Raw genomic sequence first — 23,006 nt, 5'->3', positions numbered from 1 at the left:
AGTGTGGGCAAAGCATTCCAGGCAGACGGCCCAGGGAGTGCAAAGGACATGAGGCAGTAACATATTTGGGTATAGCATGGTCAAAGAGAAAGAAGTAATCTAGCATGGGAGGGGCTAGAAGGTAATGGAGACACAGGACAATAAGTAGTTGGAGAGGCAGGCAGGACACTTTATTGAACATGGTTAAGAATCTGGATTTTAGGCTTTTATCCCAACTGTGACTATAAGCCACAGAGAGTGGTGATGGCGAGGGTAATGCTGATGGGTCCTGAAGCAAAGGAATGACAGGATGTAATTTAAAGGTATCAGATTATGCTTTAAAAGAGAGAGACTAGAAAGAGACAGGAGAGCAAACAAAACAGTCAGGAGACTATTGCAGAAGTCCAGTGGGAGATGATGGCTCGGACTAGGAAGGTGGCCATGGAAATAAAGAATGATATGGCAACTTTTGAATTAAATATGAAACATGAAGAATAAACAGTGAAAAAGAAAAATGAAGGATGACTCCTAGACGTTTGGCTTGAACAAGTACATGGAACAATGGCACATAAAAAAGTATAAGAATGTTTATCAGACTGTTACATGTAGTAGTAAAAGATGAAAACAACCTAAATAACCTTAAATTCTACAAATGAGTACATCATACACAATGAAATGGACACCATATGACAAGCAGGGCAAAAACACATTATATCATAACATATTATGATACCATTTGACTCAAAAACCACATCAGTATGGTATCGATTTTGTATATTGTTTAAAAAATAAACAAAAAAAGAACCAACCCACATATAGATAAAAATCACTGTGAATCCAAGATTTTACTACTCCCTTTTCTTTGTGATTTTTCTTTCTTTTCCAAATTGTCTAAAATGAGCTTGTATTTCTTTTGTTTTTTTTAAGCTATATTTTTAAATGGCAGTGTCTCAAAACTGCACCTAATCTAAATGGGCACTTTCATCTTTTCTCCCCGGGCACCTGCTGCACAGGGATGCTTTCAGAGGTGCTTATCTCTAATAAAGAAGTTGGGTAAATGAGCCTAGCAGTGTTGCCACAGAGCAACCTGGGAAAACTGGCTGGTGAAAGTTTTGTGTGTCAGATTCCCTACTGCAGTCATCACACAGCATCCCCAAACAGTTCTAGGAAGAAGCCTGGCTTCACTTCAGTGTTGAAGAGCACATTTTCTAACACCCAATAAATCAGGCTATGTCCTTTAGGAATCAGCTGTGAGGAGAATTCATCTAACCCCAAGGAGCAGCTCTCTGATAGATAGCAGCATCCAAGTATTCACAGAGAAAATTGAGGGGGAATAGAAAGGAGAAGAAATTACTGGACAGCACATAAACAGAACCTGCTCTGGGAAAGCAGAGAGGCAGCTGGAATCCATAAAGAATTTGCTAGAATATAGCATAGAATAGCATACAGAAATTATGCTTCCCATAGTCACCTCAATTTTAATGGCATGATCATGGAGGATACTGCAAAGGACATGTGGGTAAGTAGTGTAGGGATGCTTTATCTATATAACTTAGAGAGCAAGACAAAAATAAAAGGATTCTTAACTGCCTGAAAGGCCCACTATATACAAAGAATTGTTCAATCAAGAGAATGATTTCTAGTAACAAGCTGAAAGGCTCTATCCTATGCTTTGTCTTAGACAATTTTATAAACATCAGACTGAATAAAGGAGAAAAGAGACACTTATTTTTTTAGAAAAAAGAAAGAAAGAAATGATATAGTTTGGAAGTGGTCATTAATAATATTAAGAGCAATGACAGCAACAATCCTGACAGGACAGAACATTACACTGAATTAGGAATTTATAATGGGTAATTGTCAAAGCCACAGAGAGCCAAAAGACACCGCACCCACACAGACGCGGATGGAGCAGGTAGGACTGAGCAGCAGCACCTCAGGAAGGAAAACCTAGGCTGACTGTGACCTCAGTGGAATCACAAACTAAGGTCATTGTAAGGTATTTTTCCCCACTGAGAAAGAAGGAAGGGGCCAGAGCCACGAAGTGTGGAATAATAGAAGGCTTTATTGAAAACAGAGCGCATCCCGCCCTACAAGATTCCCTAGCCCCGGGGACAGAGGCTAGGCAAGTCGCAAGGGGTGACCAGTGTGGGGGATATTTAAAGGGTCCCTAGGGTGGTTGAGCTAATATAATGTGGTGAAATCTCACTGTGGCTGATGGAGGTGTAGCTCTTTTACAAAGGGCTCCTGGGAATTTTCTTTTGGCGCGCTTGGTTGTGGGCAGTTCTAGCCAAAGTTCTCGGGTCTGGGTTCCCCACGTGGCCATCCCCCATTATCCACCGACCTTACAGTCATGTCCTAAATGCTAAAGCCATCCTAAATACAGTGGTCAGAGTCTCCTTCCAGAATGATGGAGGCCTTTACACTGTAGCCGTCTGCCAGCCCCTGGAGCAGGTGTGCAATAAGGGCTGGCTGAGTGGTCAGCATTCGGGCAGAGACAGGATGAAGAGAGCCTATGCAAGGCCTGAGGAAATCGTCTAGGCCAGCACTGTCCAATAGAAATATAATGTGAGCCACAAAAGAATTTAAAAATTTTTCAGTAGCCACATTTTTTATAAAAGGTGAAGATTAGCAAAAATAATATATTTAATCTCAAGATAACTACATTTCAACATGTAATCAGTTATACAAAGTTAGTGAAAGCTTTATATTCTTTTTCCATACCGCATCCACAATATCTAGAGAGAGGAAGTTTCTCACTACTGAAAGAGTTCAAGAAAAGGGATAATTCAGAGATATCCTACAGAAGGGGATTTACACACCCAGAGTGTGAATCATAGATTCTATGAGGGAAAGGATCACCCACTGCAGTGGCAAGAGATGGATCCAATTCCCTGGAAAGGACAGAAAACCTGGCTTCCAACAGGGAGAATCTCCAAGGAAAGGTAAAACTCAAACTATGCAAGGAGTACCAGAAGAGAAAAGTGGTAAGTTACTGGGTAAATGGCCACAAACAGGATCTACATAAAGCTGCAACAAGCAAGCCTGCCCCGTCTCATTTCTTCCACAGGGTTTATGGCTGCATAGCAAGCTACCTGACAAGCCAGGCATTCCACATATGTACCTTCAGGATTGGTTTTTCATTTTAAATATGTATTTCCGATGGCTTTAGGCGACCCATGTTTTGGTCGTTTGACCTCGCTGGGGTCGCGACCCACAGGTTGAGAACCGCTGCATTAGACAGAATGCTGCCTGACTCATGAATTGCTTAATAAAGCCATTAGATTCTCAAATTACTTGGTTGAATTTTGTTTTTTTAACAAGGCCTTTTCACACTTCACCCTGTATATCTCCTCATTTGGCTGATCCCAATTTGTATCCTTTACAATACAATGTAATCATAAGTAATATATAGAACTATTCTGAGTTCTATGAGTTGTTCTAGCAAATTACTGAAACTGAAAGTGGGCCATGGGAAACCTCAAAGTTTGTAGCTGCTTAGTCAGAAATAAGAGTGGCCTGGGGACCCCAAACTTGCAGCTCTGGTAACTCCAGGTGGTTAGCAACAGAAATGTACTGCAGTATTTTAGGAGGACAAGCATTTCTGAAAGAATTCTCAGTGGCTGCAGAATCTGAAGCCTTCCTTTCTTGTAGGAGGCCTACCACCATCAGTCCTAGTCGACTCCCATATAGCACTCTCACTTCCCCCTAAACCTCCAGGGAAAATGGCAAGTTGGCTGAAGACATTTACTTCATGTAAGAGGAAACAAATGAAAAGAAGAAAGGAGCCAAGAGATTAATAAAAACAATCACAACAAAGTATTTTACCTTTGCTTAAAACAAGTCTCTCCCTAGTTTGGTGTTTCATTATAATACAAAAGTAGTGTGGGGCCTGACCAGGCAGTGGCGCAGTGGATAGAGCATTGGACTGGGATGCAGAGGACCCAGATTAGAGACCCCGAGGTTGCCAGCTTGAGCGCGGGCTCATCTGGTTTGAGCAAAGCTCACCAGCTTGGACCCAAGGTTGCTGGCTCGAGCAAGGGGTCACTCGGTCTGCTGAAGGCCCATGGTCAAGGTACATATGAGAAAGCAATCCATGAACAACTAAGGTGTTGCAACGAAAAACTGATGATTGATGCTTCTCATCTCTCTCTGCTCCTGTCTGTCTGTCCCTATCTATCCCTCTCTCTGACTCTGTCTCTGTAAAAAAAAAAAAAAAAAAAAAAAAAGTAGTGTGGGAAGGAGAAGCCTTGTCACCTAAGAATAAAGTTCTGCACTGAGTCAAGAATTTGAAGCTTCTACAACACTTTAAACATTCATTTCCTTTTCATGAACATATGTAATTATATAACCGAGTAGCTCTATTACCATAAATGTAATTAACTGTTTGCAGAGCAGTGCTACAAAGCCTTTGATTATGATTCAAGTAATGAAAAGCCATTTAATCCATACATCTGTGTGAAGGATGCGGGGTAGAGGTCACCGAGAGGAGAGAGAGTGGAGAGAGGGGTCAGAACTAACTTGTGAGGGGGAATGCCAAACTATAAACTCTAAGGGCCCTTGGTTACTAATACTCAGAATGAAATAAGAAATTAGGTAAGCGTAAACAAAGCTCTTGGGGCAAGGACACTGTATCTGCATATACATGGTACCCAAGAGGCACTCAGCAAGTGCCAGCTCTGTTGGACAGAGAGGCTAAGGATGACAGGCAATCGCAAGAGGCACTCAAGCTGCAGTACAGACCAGGGCTTCCCACTAAGCCCTTCCCGTGCCAGTACTGGTATCTGTTACTCAAGGCCTAGGGCTGGTAGCATCCTTGCTTCCTGCCTCTCTGGCACACTTTCTAATATGTAGGTTACTTACAGAGGATAGCTTTCTGTAGACAATCTTTGTATGATACATTTGGAGGTTACACCTCGTGCTGTCATGTAACTACTGTGAAAAAGATTATGCTTAATGGAGACAGAAAATGAGAGTCTTCCAATTTTAATTCCAAATGCCAGAAGCATTAACATGAATAGCAGATGACCTACGTATTATGTACATAATTCATAATGTTCAAAGAAAACTAAAGGTAAAATTAATAATGCATTTAATGTGATTACTAATGTTTTCCTTGGAATGTTTTTATGGTATTAACCTGGCCTAATGTCACTATAAATGCAAATGTACAAGACAGATTTTTACATAAAAGCTCCATTTTCTCTTCTAACATAATGACTAATGTACCAAATAGTCTATGAAATACCTTTCCAAATATTAGACATTTTACATAAGGGTTACAAAATCAAGTAACTTGGGTATGTTTACTATGTGTCAAATTTTGGAAATAAATAATAAACAATAACATAATTTCAGTTATTAAAAGATAAGAGCAAGCCTAACTTACCTAGAAATTAAATAACAATTCACTCCTCTTTTTTATCACCTTACAAACCAACCACTTACATACAGATTTCTAGTATTCAAACATATCAAATTAACAGCATGTTAGGGCTCCAGTACTTCTGATTTTAAAACAAAATGTTTGGGCTGAGACTGTGTCTCAGACAAAGTGCTTAGGCAGCTGACATATATCATCTTGTTTAGACTTAAAATAATTCCAAGATAGCCTGACCAGGCGGTGGCACGGTCGATAGAGCGTCAGACTGGGATGCAGAGGACCCAGGTTCGAGACCCCGAGGTCACCAGCTTGAGCGCAGGCTCATCTGGTTTGAGCAAAAGCTCACCAGCTTGGACTAAAGGTCGCTGGCTCAAGCAAGGGGTTACTCGGTCTGCTGAAGGCCCGCAGTCAAGGCACATATGAGAAAGCAATCAATGAACAACTAAGGTGTTGCAAATTGCAACGAAAAACTAATGATTGATGCTTCTCATCTCTCCATTCCTGTCTGTCTGTCCCTGTCTATCCCTCTCCTTGTCTCTGTTAAAAATAAATAAAAAGAAAAAGAAAAAGAAATTAATTCCAAGATAGGGATGATTAGCACTCTCAGTTTACAGACAAGAAATAACGTAGGGGGGGGTTAAATAATTTGCCAGGACGCAAGTCCAGGCAGTTGGCTCTTGAGCTCCATCTTCTAGCCACTATGCCCTCTACCATGTCTTATTGAGTTCAGTCATGTCATAATCTATTTTTATTAGCATTAACATTACACAGAGACGGTAAATTTCCAGGACAGGGATTTATATCTAAATTTAATCATGTACATAATTAATATAAAGTGACCAAAATGGTAAGTTTTAAATAGAGGGTAAGAAATAATGAAAGGCTTTCATCTTACACATATTATATATTAGATGAGCCCCCTAAAACTTTTAGCTGATTAAATGATGTGACTAAAAATCACCATACTCCATCAAGTTATCTATAGTTAACAAAACTGCTAATACACTTACCTCAATCAATTTGTTCGCGTGTTCACGGAAAACTTGGGCATACTCTTTAACTTCTTTCTCATTTCCATTCTTTGCAGCTTCAATCAATACTAAAAGTGGAACGTTGGTTTCCAGGAATGAATCAGACACGTGGTCCATGACAGCTTTGCGAAGCTAATAATTAAATTGTAAAAATTTAATTTTATTTCTAACAAAAAGCTAGACTGCTTTTTCCTCTTGTACTTTTAAAGCTAATGGAAGCGTATGATAGCTTGGCTGCACTATACGAGGACCCCACCCCTCCCCCCATGTAATCCACGTGGTTATAATCTGCAACGTAAGAAGCATGATTGTGGAGACAAATTGTTTACACTACAGTTACAGCACTGCAGCAACAGGATCAGTTTTCAACATTATAGCCTTTTTTCCTTGGGATTTACAAAACTTTCTTGGGAATATCAAAGCTTAAGTCTTAAAGGAATAATAGAAAATTAAACAGAAAGCTGCTCTGAGTTATATTGGTACATAATATGAGCCTTAAAACTGAAAGGACATCTTTATAACCATTTTTTATACTACTTCACTAAAAGGAGGATAAGGATACAATCATCCTGCTTTACAACAGACATGAAATAAAATGTCTCTCCACTAAGTGTGGATTTGCACGACTACACCTTCTTTTTTAAGTCTTAATACATTATTTTATAAATTCAACCTTATCTTTTTTAAAGACTAAAACTCAATTTGATTCTAAAATGTTAAGGGAATTATTTAAAATTAAATGAAGAGCTTCTTTCCTCTGTGTTTACTAACTTGGAAAACTGAGCATTCCAAATATCTCTAATACCCGCTGTCTGTGTACTGGAAATACATTTTCACCAAGGATCTAAGAAAGCTGAGTGTGTCATCAGAATGGGACAAATCAGACAAATCACTGCAATCTCTGTCTCTACTAATAGTATCATGAGATCCTTCAGGGTATTTTCACAGGTCCCCAAGTCATTTTAAATGGATTTTCTTACCTGTACATCCTTTTCACACTAGAGTTAATTTATTCAGTCCATTCCAGGTGGGACCGTATTAGTGCAGGCCCCCAAGAGATTGTATTACCATACAGAAGCTAATAAGCAACAAAACAGACAGAGATAGTTTCCTGTGGAAATCAACCCTTACCCTAAATAAAATGTGTGAGGGCCCAGTATTTATTGAGATTTTAAGCAAACCGTGGGAAATCAGTTGGCACTGTCTTGAGCTCACCTGTCTACGCAGGTCCCTGGTCTTCTTGGTCATTTTATCAATTGCAGAATTGAGTGCATCACTTCTCTCCTTTCGTCCAGCCTGGAAAACAAGGATAAAGACACCTTTCAGTGACTTACAAAAAATTGTAATGACAGCCAACAGTTATTTATATTCAAATTAACATTGCAAAAAACAAGTCTTTTTTTTTTTAAGCCCAAAGTTGGAAAATACACTAGTGGGAGGGGATACAGTGGAATAAGAGGACCATGTGGCTCTGTTCATAAAAACATAACCTTACAGGACTTAGGCTCCATCCACATCATCTGGTGATGGGAACTGAAGGAGCTTTATCAAAGTAAAAGAAGCCAAGGAATAAGACTGTCACTTCAAGTTCCACTTGAAAAATTAATTTTTCATTTTAATTCAAGGTTCAGCATATACAAGTTTCATTAACAGACTAGCTCTTCTTGAACTGCAAGCTAGAACAGGTTACATCTAATTTTGATGAACTCTGAGATTTGAAGAATGTCAAAATATGAAAGTTGGCACCTGGCACTAAAACAATGTGAAAAATGAATTTTAAAACTAAGATGTACCATGATGGGGCTAAATTAATAGTGAATATAATTCAGCTTGAATAAGAATGCTCTGTGAGATTACTTAGCCCTATTTAAAAAAATTCTTAGGCTAAGCTTAATACAATTGTATTGCCAAATAACATTTTAGCTACTCAGGTATGTAAATCAGCCTTTCTTCAGAGGTGGAGATGGGTATGAGGTCAGAGAGTGGGTTGAGTTGATATTTACTCCAGAGAAATTCTAAACAAAATCAAGATAGATAAGTAGAAAGAAAGGAGACAAAGGCAGTTAGCCTGGATAGGAAGAGCCATGTGCTTGGAAGTAACTAGTAAGACACAGGCTAGGTTAAACTATGAAGTATATTAAAAGTTTTTATCACCTGACCAGGTGAAGGCACAGTGGATGGAGCGTCAGACTGAGAAGCGAAAAACCCAGTTTCGAAGCCCAGGGGTCGCCAGCTTGAGTGCAGGCTCATCTGGTTTGAACAAGGCTCGCCAGCTTGAGCCCAAGGTGGCTGGCTTAAGTGAGGGGTTGCTCAATCTGCTGTAGCCCCCCAGTCAAGGCACATACGAGAAAGCAATCAATGAACAACTAAGGTGCTGCAGCAAGGAATTGATGCTTCTCATTTCTCTCCCTTCTTGTCTTTCTCTGTCTATCCTTCTCTCTGTCACACACACACAAAAAAACACACACAAAAACACATTTTTACCTATAAAATACCTAGTCAACAAATGTGGCTCTTTCTGTAAAACATCAACAGGAGAGATACAAATAGACAAAGGAGTTTGACCCAGGGTTGGCTATCCCTGAGTGTCCTCCACACATTCTGGTATGGATATGTCTTCAGTACATAAGCCAGCACAGCAGATGACTGGTTGGGAATGGGGAGACATGGTTAAGTTTTCTAAGTGCCTTTTTATGTGCGTCTGTTACTTACTTTCTCTCTTATCCCCCATCTGTTAAGTGGGGCAATGATACTCCCTCTGCCCCCATTTCTATGAACTGTTACAGGAGAAAAGAGAAGGAATGAGGGATATAGGATAGCAGCAGACAAAAAAAAAAAAAAAAAAAAAAGACAAGAGAGGACTTATAAATTGTAAAAATTAAAATATAACTGATAAATTGATATGGTCACTATCAAATCTGGTCAGGGTCACATTCCTTACCTTTCCCCCCCAATACTCCAATACCGCCAATAAAATTAAGTAGTCTAATATTAATGGGTAAAATAAATAGAGTGTCTCAACAAAACTGGTTCAGATATGAAACTTTCTACCTGCAGGAATAATCTGTGATTTATTCATAGCCATCAGTCAGAAGAGAATGTGACAAGTATAATTAGTTACTGACAATCTCAAGATCAAAATGCCAGGATCTAAGGCAAAGGTGCCTGAAATTTAAAAAATCAAATTGACCTCATAATAAATGCTTTAAATAGAGAAAGTCTTAGTCCATTCCTTAGACACAAGCATTACAAGAAAATTTCTCTATATAAACCCAGTAAAGTTTGTCATTGTTCCTAGCTATGATTTTCTGGGTATTTCTAGTAGATCACTTATTCTAGAAAACATCTATTATCAGAAATTCAAAGGCTGAGTGTGTTCAATGACTTCATGAGAGCACAATTTCCTGTAACCTCCAATGTCCAGAAATTTCCTCAGTTTGGGTGGAAGGATTTACTTCAAAAGTTATATAGCCTACCCAGGCAGAGGCGCAGTGGATAGAGCATTAGACTGGGATGTGGAGGACCCAGGTTTGAAATCCTGAGGTCACCAGCTTGAGCACAGGCTCACCAGCTTGAACCCAATGTTGTTGGCTTGAGCAAGGGGTCACTAGCTCTGCTGGAGTCCCCCGGGTCAAGGCACATGAGAAAGCAAGCAATGAACAACTAAGGTGCCACAACAAGGAACTGATGCTTCTCATCTCTCTCCCTTCCTGTCTGTCTGTCCCTCTCTCTATGTTATACACACAGAAAAAAAAGTTATTTAAAAGCAAATCCTTAGTCACACAACAAAATTCACTTTAAGTGTAACATACACCATTAACCTGTTAATTCTTTGCAAAACTACCCTAAAAATCAATTTGTCTTTCTTATTACTTTAGGAAGTAAGAGGTTTGTGCCTCATGAATTCAGGAGGGGTAGTTTAGAAGCAGTTATTTACTGTCATTTTTAGGTTAGACTAGACACACCACCTTTTAAATCATAGCATCCCTTTAAAATATACACTCCAAATAGCAAATTCAGAGTTCCAATCATTTAAAATACAATCAGGATGACTATATACACATACATACATTTAAAATGTTAATGATAAACCTGATGAAAGTAAAAAGGCTGTTGACCTATAAAATAAAATTTTACTTTGCCCTGAAATTACACCTGTTAAGATTTTTATTTCTAGTTTTAGGTAGGCCAAAGTCAAGTTGCTCAATGAATCTTTAAAATAAGTGACTCTTAGCTTCTACCTAATTAAGACTGTTTGATCGAGCAGAGAGACCACTAAGGTTCACTCAATTTGGATATGTGTGGCCCTGCTAAGCAGTTACAAAAGGGCTTGCTAAGAAAGAGATACAGCATGTTCCGGGTTTTAACACAAAACTTCTCTTCAGCAAGCAGTAAATACCAGCTAAGCTGAAGAGAGGCCACGTAGCTGGGACATCCTCTAGCAACCCAGTTCTGGCTGGGATTGTAAAGCGCTTTCAAAACCCATCTTTACAGAAGCTGGAAGAAGCTCCTCCACCTTCTTTCGTCCTGCGTGGACAGACGTCTATTTATCTGAACACACTCTTTATTGAGCACCTACTCTGCATCCATTGGAGTAGGCAGGACTAGCCATAATCGTTTTCTCAGATAAAATTATTCAGAGTAACACCTAATTCAACAATACCCTGTATCATACTGGGCCTCACAGGAGTTCCGCATGACATAATAATGGGTCAAAGTAGTTAAAAGTTACGCAAAAGGTCATATTTACACTAGGCATTTATTTTTTAAAAATATTAAGAACTAAAATTTTATGGAAAATTTTAACTTATTTTGGAGTAAACTCTGAAAAAACAAGCATTTTTTTTTTCTTCCAAAGAACTGATTCCCACCTCAGAAAGAGTAAGCATGCTCCTATGACAAATTTACAACTTTCCCAACCCTCCTACCCCTGCCACAGGTAATACCACGTCTCACTGCTGTGGCTGGGACATAGGTCCAGCAACTCCTCACCTATAACCCAACCCACCTCTGAAGTTCCTGACTCCACACCAACCTTGCTCTTTGGAAATGGATAAAATGAGCAACAGAGAACAGATAAAATGAGGAAGGAATTAAATATGTCCCTGACCTCACTGGTGGCACCTCAAGGTACACTTCAGTCCCTAGAAACAATGTGACAAAGGTTCCCATGTGAGCCTAGTCAACCTAAAAGGTAATGGCACAATATAAACTCAGCGCTTCCAAGGAAAAACCATGCTATGGGCTGAATGAAGATCTACACGGTGTCTCCAGGGAGAGCTCTTCTGTCAGAGGACTCCTTCTCTTATTCTGTACTCTCCTGTTAGAGCCCAGCCATTACCATTACTTCAGTGACTGTGGTCGCTCTGCCATCTTACAGGCTATGATCCACCCACCTGCATTTAAATTCTTCAGACATGCCACGCTCTCTCTCACCAACCTGGATATTATTTCCCCATTTCTCCCACCCTTTAGATGAGACAACACACCTCCCCTAACCACCTTCAACTCTGCGTTCAGGTTAGATGCCCCTCTGGAGTGCACCCACAGCACCTGAAACTTTCCCTCACAGCCATTTTCAAATCACACCTGCCTCTCTCCCACTGGACATGAATGAAATGAGAAACCAGTGATCAATTAGTGACATGGTAGAAGTCATAGGATTTAACATGTGATCTATGTGGCAAATTATCAGTCTCTTGCTTTCATGTTATTAATACAAATATAAGGCCTTTCAAATAATCCCAAATATTGCTTTTTTGTCTTCATTTTAATCTAGAGTAAGTCTGAAAAAAGTACTAGAGGAGGGCAAAATTCAATGTTTTAACCATGAAACATTTAAGGACTATTTAAAAGAAAACAAGAAGGTGTTATTAATTCAACAGGAAAGTCTAATTACATACGTCTCCGGTCACCACAAATTTAATAAAATGGAAAAACTAAGAACCATGGCATTCCATAACACCCAAGTCAGAGTGCGCATCTGAAGCCCCCCCTCCCGACAATTAGAAAAAAGAATGAAGCATCATAACCTTCAGGTACAAAAGGGGAAAAGTAAGACTGTCATCCACAGAGCAGAGGCCTTATAAAGCAGAGTGAGGAAGTGGTATCGAAGGTGCTTGCTGGAAGGCTTCAGAGAAGAATGAGGAGCTATAATATTAAGGATACACTCAAGAAAAATGTTTGAAGCCAATGGAGACTAGCATCTATAAGAGAGTTCATTCATGTCTTCATGAGTATGACTAAAATAAAAGGGTTGCTGTGGACTGGACAACACATTATCATGCAATAAACATTTGGTGAATAACATAAGAAGCAATGGTTGAATAACCTGGTTGTTCTACCTGTCCCACAGATGGCTGATGAGCTCTGCATAAGCTGAGTATGTGACAAGAGTCACTGGGAGCAAAGACTAGGTAGCTCAACATTAGAATATAATGGTTATATATACCTACCTGCCTCCCCAAATTTCTTTCAAACAATCCTCTCTCCTCCTTCAGTTGCAAAGAACAAAAGTTTCTAGTTTGCCTAATGTTACCTTTTTCACCCTGTAAGTTTTAAAAATAATTGGTAGGGAACTCTACTGTTACAGAAATATTGCCACACTTTGGTTCTCTACCCCTTATGGAGAGCAGAAGCTTAGACGAGCTTTACTGGTTTGCCTGGGTATCTTCTCAGACAGACAGCCTTGCACACCACCTTTAGATTTTTCTCAGCTCAATGCTGCATTATAACTGAAAATATGCCCAGGCATCCGTCTACATGTCCTATCAATTATAATACAGGTATTTCAACTCTAGCCGTAGACACATGCCAGAATGTGGCTTTTGAGGTATTCCACCATGGCTGCTATAGCACAGAACTACCAGTAACTGCACCACAATGAATCTGTGGCACCTTTGCACCAAATCCTAGATCAGAATAAACATGTGAACTATTACTTTCTCTTTCTGGGGGGAAAAAATGACAAACCTATGATGAAGAAAAGTTAGCCAATACTAAGAGGTTTGTTCCTGGCACAAATTGAAGTATGTAGCTGAGATATTCCAATCTCTTTCCAGTTTTGTTTGGGTTTTTAAATTATTATTAAATTTAATGCAGTGACATTGATAAATCAGGGTACATATGTTGAGAGAAAACATCTCCAGATTATTTTGACATTTGATTGTGCTGTATACCCCTCCTCCAAAGTCAAATTGTCTTCTGTCACCTTCTATCTGGTTTTCTTTGTGCCCCTCCCCTCCCCCACCCCCTCTCTCCTTCCTCGCCCCCTCTCCCCCCACCCCCCACCCTTGTTGCCATCACATTCTTGTTCATGTCTCTTGAGTCTCGTTTTTATGTCCCATCTATGTATGGATTCATATAGTTCTTAGTTTTTTCTGATTTACTTATTTCACTCCGTATAATGTTATCAAAGTCCATCCATGTTACCAGCTTTTTTCTTATTAAAAAAGACAGTGATCGCCTGACCTGTGGTGGCACAGTGGATAAAGCGTCGACCTGGAAATGCTGAGGTCACCGGTTCAAAACCCTGGGCTTTCCTGGTCAAGGCACATATAGGAGTTGATGCTTCCAGCTCCTCCCCCCTTCTCTGTCTCTCTCTCTCCTCTCTCTCCCTCTCTGTCTCTCTCTCTCTCCTCTCTAAAAATGAATAAATTTTAAAAAAAAATTGGAGTGACGTCACGGAAATGGCGCCGTGAGAAGCGCGTCCGACAGCTCTCCCCTAAATCACAACAAATTTATCAACTAGAAACAGAAAAATTTATCCTCGGAGCATTCCGGAGTTCCACACAAACTGAAAGCAAAAGGACTGTTATCACTTGAATCTGAGAGAGGAGGGTGTGGAGGAAGCTACCGCAGCGACGCTCATTCAAGCCGCCAGGGAGTGCGCCCGCGGTGAGTCAGCCCATATACTTGGGAACCGCAAGCCGCGGCCGACCGCGAGCCGCCGCGAGCCCGCGAGCTGCCGCGAACCCCGCGAACCGCCACCGCGAGCTGCCGCGAGCCCCCGCAAACCGCCACGGTGAGCGGCCGCCACGAGCCGCCGCGCGCGCGCCCGGTCCGGTTGAGCACTGCTGACGTTCCCAGCGGCCCGCACACTGCGAGTGGGGGTCGCCGGCCACCGGTGCCCTGAGCGCCCCATTCGCGCATGTGCCTTGGGCATTCCACGCGCCCAGGGCGCCCTACTGGCCCGCACACCCAGGGGGCTCCATTATCCTGCGCCTGGTGCGGTCCAGCCGCCAGCGGCGGGGCGAGCGGGAGAGGCTTGGGAGATTCTCTCCGTGGGCGGGGCACCTCACCCAGCCATTCAAGCTAACAATCAAGCGTTGGGGGAGGGGTGCGCGCAGGCAGCCTAAAATACCTTCGGAAACACAGCTGCGACCCAATCACTGAAATTAGCTTAACCCATAAAATCTGCGCACCCTCTGTTCTAATTGATAAGATCTCTCTCAGTTCAGCGATCCAAGACAAGAGGCATGATATTTTTTAGTGCCTCTCGCTAAAGGGGCGGGGGCAACTTCTGATTGATAGAGCCTCCATATTCAGGGATAAACGCTAAAAAGAAGGACTTGGCAGATAATAAGGTCTATACTACACTAGTCGTAAGCAGAGACTAGTGCCTCTTCTTCCCTGCAAAAACAGGCTACAAAGTGTGGAAAGCCTGGGTTGAGAGGTCCAACTAAATGATAGGCGCTGAACAGTCACCTTGACAACAATTGACTCCCACCCCCGCCTGATTACACTGGAGGCCCTGACTCTCAGAGCCTTTCCCAAAGCCTTGCACTGAGTGGGGATAGAGTGGGGATTTCCCAGCTCTTTGAGCCTCTTACTCCCCAGGCAGAAGCAGTTGCAGCCTTATAGCTGGATCACCAGGCTGCTAATTCAGAAAGGGGGGACTAGGAGAGAGAATCCAGGAAAGCAAACTCTCTCATCGTTGGACCCTGCAAACGCCAACAAGCCTTTACTTCCAGCAAGACTAAAGCCAATTATATGACATTGCCATAGAATCCCATCAACTGCAAATCCCTAACTAAGAGTGACACAGGGGCAGAGCCTGGGGTACAGAGTCACCGACTAGGAAGAGGGAGAGAAAAGAAAAAGGAAGAAGTTAACCTCTCAAAATCAAGAAAAACCCACAGACTTTACAACTTGATCCACTAATTTTTTTTTTGTTGTTGTTGTTGTTGCTTGTTTCTTCTATCTTTTTGCCTTTATTTCCTCCACCTCGGTCCTTCTATTCTCTGCCCATCTTATGCTTCCCCTTTCTTGAACTACACTACCCATGAGTGTTGCATTTTATTTTTCTTCTTCATCCTCACCCTCCTTTAAGGTTATACTCCAAAACACTTAACTCTCACTCTCTCCTCTTTTGTTTTTTTGTTTTTGTCTTGCTTTATTTTGTTTTTTTCTCCTCCTATTTTATTTCTTCCTTCGTTTTTCTCTTTTTCTTATTTTTTCCTTTCTATTCGTTTTTTCTTTTCTCATTTTACTTTCCTCCCATATAATCCTCAATCACGAACAAATTAGTTAATTTGGGACTCAAGGCTTTTTTTTGGTTTTATTTCTCTTTTTTGCTTTTGTTTTTATTTTTTTTTCTCTTGTTTGTTTATTTTTGTGGCATTTTGGGTCCTCCCAACCCAAGGTCTCCATTGTATTTAGTCTTCGCTCAACTTAATACAACAGATTTTTACTTATTATTTTTATTTTTTCTTCTTTATTATTCTTTTTTGGTCCTTTTTTCTGATTCCCTCTTATCCCTCTCATTATATCTCTTAGTTGACCATCACTTACAAGCAAATCATCTTATGCTTGTCTAAGATTTTCTTCCTTTTTTTTTTTTTTTTTTTTTTTTGCATTTAGTAGGTCCCTACTCCCTTTTTTTGCCCCTTGAACTCTTCACCCCAAATCAGGCCCTCCATTATAGGCACGATATTTCCCTGAGGAGGGGAGAGGAGGGAAAGAGAAGAGAGAAAAAAGGGGGAAATAATAAATTATTACTGTTTTTTTTTTGTGGGGTGTTTTACCCTTTTTTTTTTTTTTCTTTTTACTCTTTATTAATTCTAATTAGTGCTATCAATAAGACCACCCTCAGATGCCGATAAGAAAGAGGAAATCGAATATTATGGATACAAAAGAAAGAGAGGTAACACAAATAGATGTGGAAAAATCTATGGAGAAAAGACTTAACATATTGGAAGCCTTGGAGCTAAATGACAGAGAATTTAAACTAGAAATCTTAAAAATACTCAGAGATATACAAGAAAACACAGAAAGGCAATATAGGGAGATCAGAAAACAACTCAATGAACACAAAGAATATATTACCAAGGAAATTGAAACTATAAAAACAAATCAAACAGAAATGAAAAACTCAATTCACGAGCTGAAAAACGAGGTAACAAGCTTAGCTAACAGAACAGCCCAGATTGAAGATAGGATTAGTGAAATAGAAGACAAACAACTTGAGGCACAACAGAGAGAAGAAGAAAGAGACTCAAGAATAATAAAAAATGAGAAAGCCCTACAGGAATTGTCTGACTCCATCAGAAAGAATAACATAAGAATAATAGGTATATCAGAGGGAGAAGAGAAAGAAAATGGAATGGAGAATATACTCAAACAAATAATAGACGAGAACTTCCCAAGCCTGTGGAAGGACCTAAAGCCTCAAATTCAAGAAGCAAACAGAACACCAAGTTTTCTTAACCCCAACAAACCCACTCCAAGGCACATCATAATAAAGATGACACAAACCAATGACAAAGAAAAAATTCTCAAGGCAGCCAGGGAAAAGAAGAGTACAACATATAAAGGAAGGCCTATTAGATTATCATCAGATTTCTCAGCAGAAACTCTACAAGCTAGAAGAGAGTGGACCCCAATATTTAAAGCCCTGAAAGAGAGGAACTTTCAGCCAAGAATACTATACCCATCAAAGCTATCCTTCAAGTATGAAGGAGATATAAAAACATTCACAAATACAGAAAAGATGAGAGAATTTATCAACAGAAAGCCCCCACTCCAGGAAATACTAAGGGGGGTTTTCCAACCAGATTCAAAGAACAAAAGAAAACAACACCACAAGTAACAGCTCCACCAAGAACACAATAAAACCAAACTTAAACTGTGACAACAAAGGAAAAAAAGGGGGGAGAGGATGGAGATTAACAGTAGCAAAGGATGATGAAGTGCAGAAATACTTATAAGATAGGGTACTACAATGAATATGGTAGGTACCCTTTTCATTACTTAATGGTAACCACCCTTTAAAAAACCACCACAAAAACACTTGACTTAAAAAAGGTAGCAACAGAGGAAAGAAGTATGGAACACAAACAAACAAAAACAAATGATAGAAAAACAAAAGAGAAGAATCAAACTAGATACAAAACTAACAGAAAGCAATTTATAAAATGGCAGTAGGGAACCCACAAGTGTTAATAATTACACTAAATGTAAATGGATTAAACTTACCAATAAAAAGACACAGAGTAGCAGAATGGATTAAAAAAGAAAATCCAACTATATGCTGCCTACAAGAAACACATCTAAGCAACAAGGATAAAAACAAATTCAAAGTGAAAGGCTGGAAAACAATACTCCAAGCAAACAACACCCAAAAAAAAGCAGGTGTAGCAATACTCATATCTAATAATGCTGACTACAAGACAGAAAAAGTACTCAGAGACAAAAATGGTCATTTCATAATGATTAAGGGGAAGTTGAATCAAGAAGACATAACAATCCTTAATATATATGCACCAAACCAAGGAGCACCAAAATATATAAGACAACTACTTATTGACCTTAAAACAAAAACTAACAAAAATACAATCATACTTGGAGACCTCAATACACCGCTGACGGCTCTAGATAGGTCATCCAAACAGAGAATCAATAAAGATATAGTGGCCTTAAACGAAATACTAGAACACCTGGATATGATAGACATCTACAGGACACTTCATCCCAAAGCGACAGAGTATACATTTTTCTCTAGTGTACATGGAACATTCTCAAGAATTGACCATATGTTGGGCCACAAAGACAATATCAGCAAATTTAGAAACATTGAAATTGTACCAAGCATATTTTCTGATCATAAAGCCTTGAAACTAGAATTCAACTGCAAAAAAGAGGGGGAAAAACCCACAAAAATGTGGAAACTAAACAACATACTTCTAAAAAATGAATGGGTCAAAGAAGAAATAAGCGCAGAAATCAAAAGATATATACAGACAAATGAAAATGAAAATACGACATATCAGAATCTCTGGGATGCAGCAAAAGCAGTAATAAGAGGAAAGTTCATATCGCTTCAGGCCTATATGAACAAACAAGAGAGAGCCGAAGTAAACCACTTAACTTCACACCTTAAGGAACTAGAAAAAGAAGAACAAAGACAACCCAAAACCAGCCGAAGAAAGGAGATAATAAAAATCAGAGCAGAAATAAATGAAATAGAGAACAGAAAAACTATAGAAAAAATCAATAAAACAAGGAGCTGGTTCTTTGAAAAGATCAACAAAATTGACAAACCCTTGGCAAGACTCACCAAGGAAAAAAGACACAGGACTCAAATAAATAAAATCCAAAATGAAAGAGGAGAGATCACCACAGACATCATAGAAATACAAAGAATTATTGTAGAATACTATGAAAAATTATATGCCACCAAATACAACAACCTAGAAGAAATGGATAAATTCCTAGAACAATACAACCTTCCTAGACTGAGTCATGAAGAAGCAGAAAGCCTAAACAGACCAATCAGCAGGGAGGAAATAGAAAAAACTATTAAAAATCTCCCCAAAAATAAAAGTCCAGGCCCAGACGGTTATACTAGTGAATTCTATCAAACATTCAAAGAAGACTTGGTTCCTATTCTACTCAAAGTCTTCCAAAAAATTGAAGAAGAAGCAATACTTCCAAACACATTTTATGAGGCCAACATAACCCTCATACCAAAACCTGGCAAGGATGGCACAAAGAAAGAAAACTACAGACCAATATCTCTAATGAATACAGATGCTAAAATACTAAACAAAATACTGGCAAACCGAATACAACAACATATTAAAAAAATAATACATCATGATCAAGTGGGATTCATCCCAGAATCTCAAGGATGGTTCAACATACGCAAAACGGTTAACGTAATACACCATATCAACAAAACAAAGAACAAAAACCACATGATCTTATCAATAGATGCAGAAAAGGCTTTTGATAAAATACAACACAATTTTATGTTTAAGACTCTCAACAAAATGGGTATAGAAGGAAAATATCTCAACATGATAAAGGCCATATATGATAAACCATCAGCCAACATCCTATTAAACGGCATAAAACTGAGGACTTTCTACCTTAAATCAGGAACAAGACAGGGTTGTCCACTCTCTCCACTCTTATTCAACGTGGTGCTAGAAGTTCTGGCCAGAGCAATCAGACAAGACAAAGAAATAAAAGGCATCCATATCGGAAAAGAAGAAGTAAAGCTATCACTTTTTGCTGATGATATGATCCTATACATCGAAAACCCGAAGGACTCCACAAAAAGATTATTAGAAACAATAAACCAATACAGTAAGGTCGCAGGATACAAAATTAACATACAAAAGTCCATAGCCTTTCTATATGCCAACAATGAAATATTAGAAAACGAACTCAAAAAAATAATCCCCTTCACGATTGCAACAAAAAAAATAAAATACCTAGGAATAAACATAACAAAGAACGTAAAGGACCTATATAATGAAAATTACAAAGCATTGTTAAGGGAAATCGAAAAAGATACAATGAGATGGAAAAATATTCCTTGTTCTTGGATAGGAAGAATAAATATAATCAAAATGGCCATATTACCCAAAGCAATATACAAATTTAATGCAATTCCCATCAAAATCCCTATGAGATTTTTTAAAGAAATGGAACAAAAAATCATCAGATTTATATGGAACTATAAAAAACCCCGAATAGCCAAAACAATCCTAAGGAAAAAGAATGAAGCTGGGGGCATTACAATACCTGACTTTAAACTATATTATAGGGCCACGATAATCAAAACAGCATGGTATTGGCAGAAAAATAGACACTCAGACCAATGGAACAGAATAGAAAGCCCAGAAATAAAACCACATATATATGGTCAAATAATCTTTGATAAAGGGGCCAACAACACATAATGGAGAAAAGAAAGCCTCTTCAACAAATGGTGTTGGGAAAACTGGAAAGCCACATGCAAAAGAATGAAACTCGACTACAGCCTGTCCCCGTGTACTAAAATTAATTCAAAATGGATCAAAGACCTAAATATAAGACCTGAAACAATAAAGTACATAGAAGAAGACATAGGTACTAAAATCATGGACCTGGGTTTTAAAGAACATTTTATGAACTTGACTCCAATGGCAAGAGAAGTGAAGGCAAAGATAAATGAATGGGACTACATCAGAATTAAAAGTTTTTGCTCAGCAAGAGAAACTGATATCAAAATAAACAGACAGCCAACTATATGGGAACTGATATTTTCAAACGACAGCTCAGATAAGGGCCTAATATCCAAAATTTACAAAGAACTCATAAAACTCAACAACAAACAAACAAGCAATCCAATAAAAAAATGGGAAGAGGACATGAACAGACACTTCTCCCAGGAAGAGATACAAATGGCCAACAGATATATGAAAAGATGCTCAGCTTCATTAGTTATTAGAGAAATGCAAATCAAAACTACAATGAGATACCACCTCACCCCTGTTAGATTAGCTATTATCAACAAGACGGGTAATAGCAAATGTTGGAGAGGCTGTGGAGAAAAAGGAACCCTCATTCACTGTTGGTGGGACTGTAAAGTAGTACAACCATTATGGAGGAAAGTATGGTGGTTCCTCAAAAAACTGCAAATAGAACTACCTTATGACCCAGCAATCCTTCTACTGGGTATATACCCCAAAACCTCAGAAACATTGATACGTGAAGACACATGTAGCCCCATGTTCATTGCAGCACTGTTCACAGTGGCCAAGACATGGAAACAACCAAAAAGCCCTTCAATAGAAGACTGGATAAAGAAGATGTGGCACATATACACTATGGAATACTACTCAGCCATAAGAAATGATGACATCAGATCATTTACAGCAAAATGGTGGGATCTTGATAACATTATAAGGAGTGAAATAAGCAAATCAGAAAAAAACAAGAACTACATGATTCCATACATTGGTGGAACATAAAAATGAGACTAAGAGACATGGACAAGAGTGTGGTGGTTACCAAGGGGGGGGGGGAGGGAGGACATGGGAGGGAGGGAGGGAGAGAGTTAGGGGGAGGGGGAGGGGCACAGAGAACTAGATAGAGGGTGACGGAGGACAATCTGACTTTGGGCGAGGGGTTTGCAACATAATTTGATGACAAAATAACCTAGACATGTTTTCTTTGAATATATGTACCCTGATTTATTAATGTCATTCCATTACCATTAATAAAAATTTATTAAAGATAAAAAAATAAATAAATAAATAAAAAATAAAAAAATAAAAAAATTAAAAAAAAAAGACAGTGATCATCTACTTGTTTATATAGCTGCTGTGCATGGTAAGTTGAGAAGTTCTCAGAAGCATAAACAGGTGTATAAAGCAAGCAAGTATACCAACTAAATATATGAAGGTCATAGAGTAAGACTTTAATTTTTAAGCCACTAATAATCCAGAAAAAAAAATTAAAAAGTTTAACTGTGGGGATATTTCAGAAGGATTTTTTTTTTTTTTAACAGAGACAGAGGGATAGCCAGACAGGAACGGTGAGAGAGATGAGAAGCATCAATCATCAGTTTTTTGTTGAGACACCTTAGTTGTTCATTGATTGCTTTCTCATATGTGCCTTGACCGCGGGCCTTCAGCAGACCGAGTAACTCTTTGCTCGAGCCAGCCACCTTGTGACCAAGCTGGTGAGCTTTTGCTGAAACCAGATGAGCCCGCGCTCAAGCTGGCGACTTCAGGGTCTCGAACCTGGGTCTTCCACATCCCAGTCCGACGCTCTATCCACTGTGCCACTGCCCGGTCAGGCTCAGGACTTTTTTTGTTTGTTTGTTTTTTTGTATTTTTTTTTGGTATTTTTCTGAAGCTGGAAACGGGGAGAGACAGTCAGACAGACTCCCGCATGCGCTCGACCGGGATTCACCTGGCACGCCCACCAGGGGCGATGCTCTGCCCCTCCGGGCCGTCGCTCTGCCTCGACCAGAGCCACTCTAGCGCCTGGGGCAGAGGCCAACGAGCCATCCCCAGCACCCGGGCCATCTTTGCTCCAATGGAGCCTTGGCTGTGGGAGGGGAAGAGAGAGACAGAGAGGAAGGAGGCGGGGAGGGGGTGGAGAAGCAGATGGGCGCTTCTCCTATGTGCCCTGGCCGGGAATCGAACCTGGGTCCCCCGCACGCCAGGCCGACGCTCTACCGCTGAGCCAACCGGCCAGGGCTAGGCTCAGGACTTTTAAATGCTCAGTTAACTGATAAATGTGGGCTAAGATCTGTGATAAACCAGGGACCTCTTTTGGTTTCTACATTGATTTTAAAAAAGGGGGGGGGAGGGAGAGGAGAAGAGGAGGAGCAT

General features: G+C 39.7%; 1 protein-coding gene across 2 annotated transcripts in view; it reads right to left on the bottom strand.

The window, feature by feature from the left end:
• CTNNA1 (catenin alpha 1) overlaps positions 1-23,006 on the bottom strand; it is a 236,885-nt gene that overhangs the window by 55,496 nt on the left and 158,383 nt on the right. For both annotated transcript variants that reach the window (XM_066272607.1, XM_066272608.1), the window contains exons 8-9: positions 7,609-7,689; positions 6,373-6,525 (exon numbers count right to left, since the gene is read on the bottom strand). In XM_066272607.1, coding sequence (XP_066128704.1) covers positions 6,373-6,525; positions 7,609-7,689 — 234 coding nt within the window. The remainder of the gene's footprint in view (positions 1-6,372; positions 6,526-7,608; positions 7,690-23,006) is intronic.

This window comes from Saccopteryx bilineata, chromosome 4 (genome assembly GCF_036850765.1).
Source record: "Saccopteryx bilineata isolate mSacBil1 chromosome 4, mSacBil1_pri_phased_curated, whole genome shotgun sequence".
Lineage (NCBI taxonomy): Eukaryota > Metazoa > Chordata > Mammalia > Chiroptera > Emballonuridae > Saccopteryx > Saccopteryx bilineata.
This window is presented reverse-complemented; position numbering and strand designations above follow the sequence as displayed.